A 7,067-nucleotide genomic window follows, 5' to 3' on the forward strand; every position below is an offset into this window, starting at 1 on the left:
GACAATGTTAGTGCCATCTACCTATCTGGTAATCCTATGCATCATCAGCGTACCAAACACATTGAGATGGACATTCATTTTGTTCGGGAAAAGGTAGCTCGTGGTCAGGCACATGTTCTTCAAGACACATACATCTTCACATGAAAAGGCAAGCAATTCCATTATCTTACAGTTATACAAACCATTAAGCCTTTTCTAACCTCAATATCATCTTTAAACCCAGGAGCATAATGCAGTTGCAGGCTAAGATAATAGGCTGCAACATGCAAAGGCCTATAAAACATTTTATCCCATCTATCATCAATGATGTTCCAAATTGGTTTGTAACTACAAAGTAAAAATAATTAAGTAAGTTTTAACTTTTGGAATTAGACCAGACCACATATAACTAAATAAAATTAAACCAAACAAAGATATCTCTTTTTGACACCATTAAAATTCTTTTGAATTTGATCCTTTTCTTGATCTATTGCTTCATAGATGAATCTCATGGCTGGTTTTTTATCTAAGTCAACCAAACAAAGAACTTTTATGAGAGGCGTCACACCCCTCAAACAAATTACAATATCCTTCCAAAACTCTTTATCCAAAATCATATCTTCAATATTCCTTGGAAGTGAACATTCTTATGAAAGCTTCCTTATTCTCAAACAAGCACTCTAAAGTAAGATATGATGTGGCAAAGCAAGTAGCAACTGGCCTAACCAAATCTCTATTTTTTGTGTGACTATGAAAAGTAGAAATTAGAGATGTTCTTGAATAAATAAAAGTTGTGATCTTTTTACACTTTGGAATTGTCTTTTTGTGAATCGGTATATTCTTCTCCAAGTCTTCAAGCATCAAATCAAGGCAATGCGCAACACAAGATGTCCAATATAATATTTTCCTATTTTTCATAAGCATCTAACCAATAACCTTGTAGTTAGCTGCAATATCTATCATAACCTGAACAACATTATCCTCTCCCACTTCTTCAACAACCATGTTTATCATCTCAAATATTTTTTCGGATATTTTGTATATATTGGATGCATCAACGGACTTCAAAAACACAGTACCCCTTGGACTATTCACCAAGAAGTTTAAAATGTTCCTCTTCCTATGATCATTCCATATGTCAATCATTATTGTGCAGCCGGTTGTCTTTGATTCCTTTATATGTTTTTCCAAAGCATCATTTGTCGACTTCACTTCTTGGTTTAACAACTTAATCCTAAGATCATAATAAGACGGTGGTTCGAATCCATTACCATGTCTTCAAATCATATCACACGTGATATTGAACTCCTTACTCTTTGCTTGATGAGAACCACAAGATCCACTATGTACATTGTAAATTGTCAGGTATGCGTCATTTTCACCAAGACATTTGAGTATAACTCCATCATGAGTCTTTTTAAACAACCCATTTCCAATGATAACATAACTTAAGGCTCTGTACTTAGTCTTTCGACTAACTATTCATGATTGATTCTCAAGATATTCGACAATTGGTTTTTGCCAATCATTGTTTGACAAATTGTCAATGACGAAAATTTCAAAAATTTCAAGGTTTTCAAATTCCTCAAAACTTTTATTTTCTCCCTCTGTCCCATAAGTTTTGGCATTAACAATTATGTCAAGGAGAAATTTGTCGAAATTACTGCCCCCACAATTTTGTTAAATAATCTTTAATTGCGTCGATAGCCTTTTGATGATCCTGCCCCAAGTTAAAATTATCCTCTTTCTTCTGTCGAAGAAATGGTGAAAAAGCTTGTGTTTTGCCACTTAAGTTTGAGATAAATCTTTTTTCATCGTCAAAAAAAAAAGTTTGAGATAAATCTTCTTAAAAAGTTGATTATTCCCAACAAAGACTGAAGTTCCTTCTTGGTTAAAGGGAGCTTGGTTTCCAATATATTTTATTTTGATTGATCTTAATGCCCTTTTTATGTACAATGAAACCTAAGAAGTCACATACACGCAGACAAAAGACACATTTTAGTGGATTCATTTTTCATTTATATTTTCTCATTCTTTCAAAAAGATTTTCGAAGGTGGCCTAAATGACCATCTTTCAACAAAGATTAAACAACAATGTCATCAATATAAGCTTGCATAAAATCTTCAATAAAATTATGAAACATTGAATTCATTGCTCTTTGGTATGTGGCACCAGCATTTTGGAGGCCAACAGGCACCACTACCCATTCATAAGTGCCCAAGGCCCCTTGGCAACAAAATGTTATTTTTTTACACATCTTTTTCCACGATAAAAGTTTGATTATAACCATAGTAACCATCAAACATACTCCAGTATTCAAATCATGATGTTGAATCAACTATCATTCTTCCACTGGCATAAGATATTCATCCTTTGGTATAGCATTATTTAAGTCCCTAAAATCTATACAAATTCTAAGAGTCGCATTTTTCTTAATTACAGGAACAATATTAGCTAACCATTCAACATACCTTGCAGTTCTAATGAACTTGCTATTAAGGAGTCTTTCAATTTCGTCTTTGATCTTCGACATTATCTGAGGTGCAAACCTTCTTGGAATTTGCCTTAATGGATTTTTTTCTGGTCGAATTGGTAACTTCAATTCCACCATTTCCCTGCTTAGTCCAGACATTTCATTATAATCCCAAGAAAAGCAATCTCTAAACTCTTTTAGGAGTTCAATTGTTTGAACCTTCAATTCTGGCTCAATTTTGGAACTTATATATGTTGGACTTTTTATTGATCCATCTCCTAAATCAATTTCTTCCAAAGGATCTTGAGCTTGAATTCTTTTGGTCAAAATGGATGGATCTTTTTCAAAATCCAAAGGCTCATCATCATCATATATACAATCAAACCCTTGGCCTTCAACCAACTTTTCATCAGAATTTCCATCAATGGCTTTGACAACCATTTTTTTGTTGCAATTCAACATCTAATGCCTTTATTACTTTGTTTTCAATCAATAGGTCGTAATCTTGTTCCAAGCATCTTGCTCAGACATAATAACTTTCCATCTACGTTCCAGCTAGTTGGTGGAATGGTTCCCTCTAGATAGTTAGGTCTGTGTATGGAACTTCTCTTTCCCACAAGAAACCATGTGTGGGATGGAGTCTGACAGAACAAACATTTTTCTGGTTCACAAAACCAGATTCAGTAGTAGAACATGGCGAAATATTTGCAAATTTTTTCTCAAAAGTTTTCCTGGTCACTTGGTTAATTTCAGCCAAGAAATAACTTTTCGACCAAACCATATTCTCTCCAAATAACAATCCTTTGGTGCATGGAAGAAGGTACTGCACCAACACCATGGATCCATTCTCTGCCAATTAGGAGATTGAAATTTGCTTTAAAAGGAATACCAATAAATAAAGTGGGTCTAGTAATAGTTCCTACAGTCAAGTTCACTTGGATAGCGCCTAATGAATGTCCAACCTTGCCTTCATAATTCGACAAGACAATGTTTTGGGGCTTTAGATCAGTGTCTAACTTCCCAATTTTTCTCAGCAAAGTTTGAGGCATCAAATTTATTGCAGCCCCTCCATCCACCAAGACTTTGTTGACCCCTATGTCATCAACCCTTGCCAGAATGAACAATGGTTTTAGGTGGCTGTTCATGGATCCATCAAGATTTTCGAGCACAACTTCTTGGTCTTCGACACAACCAAAGTTTGTTACATAGTAGCACATTGGCTTATGGTTGGCCATGTCTTCAGGATTGTTATACCCTAATTTTGGACCTAAAAATATTTTCTCAAGATGTTTTCTATCTCTGATATGTGTCTTTGGACCTTTGAAAGATTGCCTATTTGTTACTGTTTACTCTGATATTTTACTCTGCGGTATTTGCATATTTCTACTGTCTATGTTTGAAAATACCTTCAATTGTGACTTTGTCTATGTTTTCTTGCATTTCAAGTCATTTGAATGTGTCCTTGGTCAATTGCATCTTTCTCTGCATTTTATTTCAATGTTATTTGCAAAATTCATGAAAAAGGGTATTTTAGTCATTTCCTGCATTCAACTCATTTTAATCCTTGAATATTGTTTGAGTCTTTTCAATTGGTTTGTATAAGTCCTTGTTTCAATCTCATGTCAAAATCCATTTCAAAAATTACATTTGAAGTCATTTTGAGTCAGTTTAGCCCCTACGGGCATTTTAGTCATTTCCTATGTTAAAATTTCTTTCAATCTTTGAAAAGTTGTCCATGAGTCCTTTCAATTGGTTTGAATGAATTTTTGTTTAATTCCATGTTAAAATCCATTTCAAAAATCACATGTGAAGTCATTTTGAGTCAGTTTAGCCCCTAGGGGCATTTAGGTCATTTCCTGTGTTAAAACCTTTGTAATCCCTAAAAAATGTCTCTGAGTCTTTTAAATTGCTTGTATAAACTCTTGCTTTAATTCAATGTTAAAAGCCATTTTAAAATTGCATCTGAAACATTTTGAGTCAATTTAGTCCCAGGGGCATTTTGGTCATTTCACATAAAATTTCTGGTGCGTTTTAATCCATTTTGTTCGTTTCACTCTATGTTAACTTTCAATTTACCTTTTTTTTTTCCAATTTTAGTCTTAATTTTCACTTTGGTCCTTGTACTTTTGTTATTTGCATTTCAACCGTTTTTGAGTTTGTTATGGTCAAGGTCAAAGTTGGTCAAAGTTGGTCAAAGTTTGTTACTACTTAGTCCATGTGGCACTTTCCCATTGGTCAAGAATTATTGCATGGCACCTATAAATCCAACTCATCTCACAATTTCTCATTCAACTAATTATTTTCTCACAAATCCACAAATTCACAAAATCATTTTCCCTCCACCTCTTTCATCTTCAACAACCTCCATCTTCACCTCTAACTAACTTTCCACCACCATAACTAACCTCCATAACCACCACCTTCAACCTCTAACCACCACTCTCTTCCACCCTAACAACTTTCAACCTCTACCAATTCACCAATATTCATCATCAACGCAATCGCAAATCAACACCAAAACCGTCACTATCCTTCAAATTCGCAACAATACTCAAAGTTTCGAATCTTCAACGCTCAAAGTCACTGATCCGAAGTCCACGATTCTGAAACGGAACGTTTTCCACGCATCAAACCTTCATTCACTGAATCAGCTAGCCAAACAGACTGAAATTGTGACAAACGATTCTGAAACGGATTCGTTCCTTTCTTTTCAACATGAAATTGTGACAAACGATTCTGAAACTGAAATTGTGACGAACGATTCTGAAACAGATTCTGAAACGATTGACTGAATCAGCGAGCCAAACGATTCTGAAATGGATTCGTTCCGATCTTTTCAACAATCAAATCCCAGCAAGGAAACAGAATCTTGAGCAAATCCGGAACAAATCGCATCCAGAGAGTTCCGAATCGGAAAAAGGGAGAAGAGTCTGAGGGTTGTGGTTTTGATTCGAAGCTCTTAACAACACAACTCGGCCAACAACTCAGTTGAGTCATCAACCGAGTCCATCAGAGTCAGATCGAGCTTTGCAGAAGTTTCCCATCTTGAATTCATCGGTATCCTCTGTCTTCAACTCAGGTATCGCCGTTTCCCTCTTTTTTTATCCAATCTGCGATCGGTGTTGTGGTTGTGTGTTGCTGGTTCATGTGTGCGTTCACTATTCTCCTTTGTCTTACATCGAATTTGAGTTTCATCTGAAGCATCAGTGCTCACGTTTTTGCTTGTGTGCTTGCGTGCGTTTCTGTTTGATGTTGTTTTCGTCTGTGAAGAGTGAAGAGAAGTGTTGAGATTACATGATTCTGTTTCTATGTGTAGTTGTTTTGTGTTATGTGTTTAGATGTGAGGGTTGATTGATGAAAAACAGAGAAGTAAGCGATATAGAGAAGGAGAGAATAAGTGAGTCTTAGTGAGAAAGAGTAGAATACGTTTGTTGAAGAAGAAGGGATTCTAACCTATCTCAATTGCACCCACAACCCATGGATATGCTCCATGCTAACCGATCCAGCTCTTTGCCCAAACCCAGCAGGCTTGTTCAAGCCCAACTGCCAATTTCTTTGTGTCTTCTGCTGCTGTTTACACCTCATCTGCATGTTTACTGCACCCCCCTGTTTGCCTCAAATTGCATGAAAAATTCCACAAAAATTCTAGTAGTTTTTTATGCTTTTTGATAATTTTTTGATGTATCTTACATGCCAAATCTTGATCACAACATGTGAAGAATATTTTAATTCTTGATTAATGCTTTGTGTCAATTTTTGTTCAAATCTTGATAAAATTTCTAAAGCTTTTGTGTGGAGTTGTTGTGATCAATTATTGGCATTGAATGTTTGTTTTACATGTTGAAACTTGCTTCAAAATATATGTGTTCGTGTTTTGTTGATTTGTGTACTTTTTGTTATGTTTCTTGTGAAAGTTGTGATGTGATTTTATTCTTGAGTTTTGGTGCATAAATGTGGCCTTGACCATGTAATCTTTGGAGTGAGTTTACCTATTAAATGTGGTGTGTGCTTGCTGTCTTGGTATAGTTTTTTGTGAATTTTATGTTAGTAAATAATGTGAAGCTATCTTATGAAATAAGGTGTATAAAGAACTTGCAACCTTTATGATCTTTGGTATGGTTAATGACCTTAATTCTCATGTTTTTTTTCTTGAACTAAGTCACTCAAAAATTCTCTAATATCATGAGGATTTAGGCCTTTAACCTTACCTTAGAATGGTATTAAAATGTCAAGTCTCTTTCATCACTTTTAGTTAATTTTGCTTGTTACTTCACTTTCAAGTTACATCTACTTTACTATGCCTTTAGTATGTTGCTCCCATTTCACCTATGCTACTAACCTTTTTTGTTTCATGTCTCATTTCCATAGCATTTCACATCATATTTTCATCTCTTATTCCTTGCACTTTAATTTTCATACAAAGGCTTAGAATGTAAAAACCTAGGGATTCTTGTACTTTACTTTTATGCAATTTTTAAATTCTTGCAAGACCATAGCATGTATCTAGGCCAATGATGTAAAGGACAATGGACTCTAATGATGTACACCGACACAAGCACCGACACATGCACACACATCACATAGATACTTTAGATGTATGTTTAGGGAGTGTAT

The 7,067-nt window shown here is 35.1% G+C and overlaps 1 protein-coding gene across 1 annotated transcript; it reads right to left on the reverse strand.

Moving 5' to 3' along the window:
* Positions 1-3,202: 3,202 nt before the first annotated feature.
* LOC146936524 (uncharacterized) lies at positions 3,203-3,688 on the reverse strand. The gene has a single exon (XM_085749231.1). It carries the CDS (start codon positions 3,686-3,688, stop codon positions 3,203-3,205), a length of 486 nt encoding a protein of 161 aa, XP_085605357.1.
* Between the last annotated feature and the right edge of the window lie 3,379 nt (positions 3,689-7,067).

This window comes from Medicago sativa, chromosome 3, assembly GCF_051527215.1.
Source record: "Medicago sativa cultivar Bolivia chromosome 3, Bolivia_mono, whole genome shotgun sequence".
NCBI classification, from domain to species: domain Eukaryota; kingdom Viridiplantae; phylum Streptophyta; class Magnoliopsida; order Fabales; family Fabaceae; genus Medicago; species Medicago sativa.

What these genes read in the sequence shown, in the direction of transcription:
- LOC146936524 (XM_085749231.1), bottom strand. Translation starts at nt 3,688, where the DNA reads ATGGCCAACCATAAGCCAATGTGCTACTATGTAACAAACTTTGGTTGT.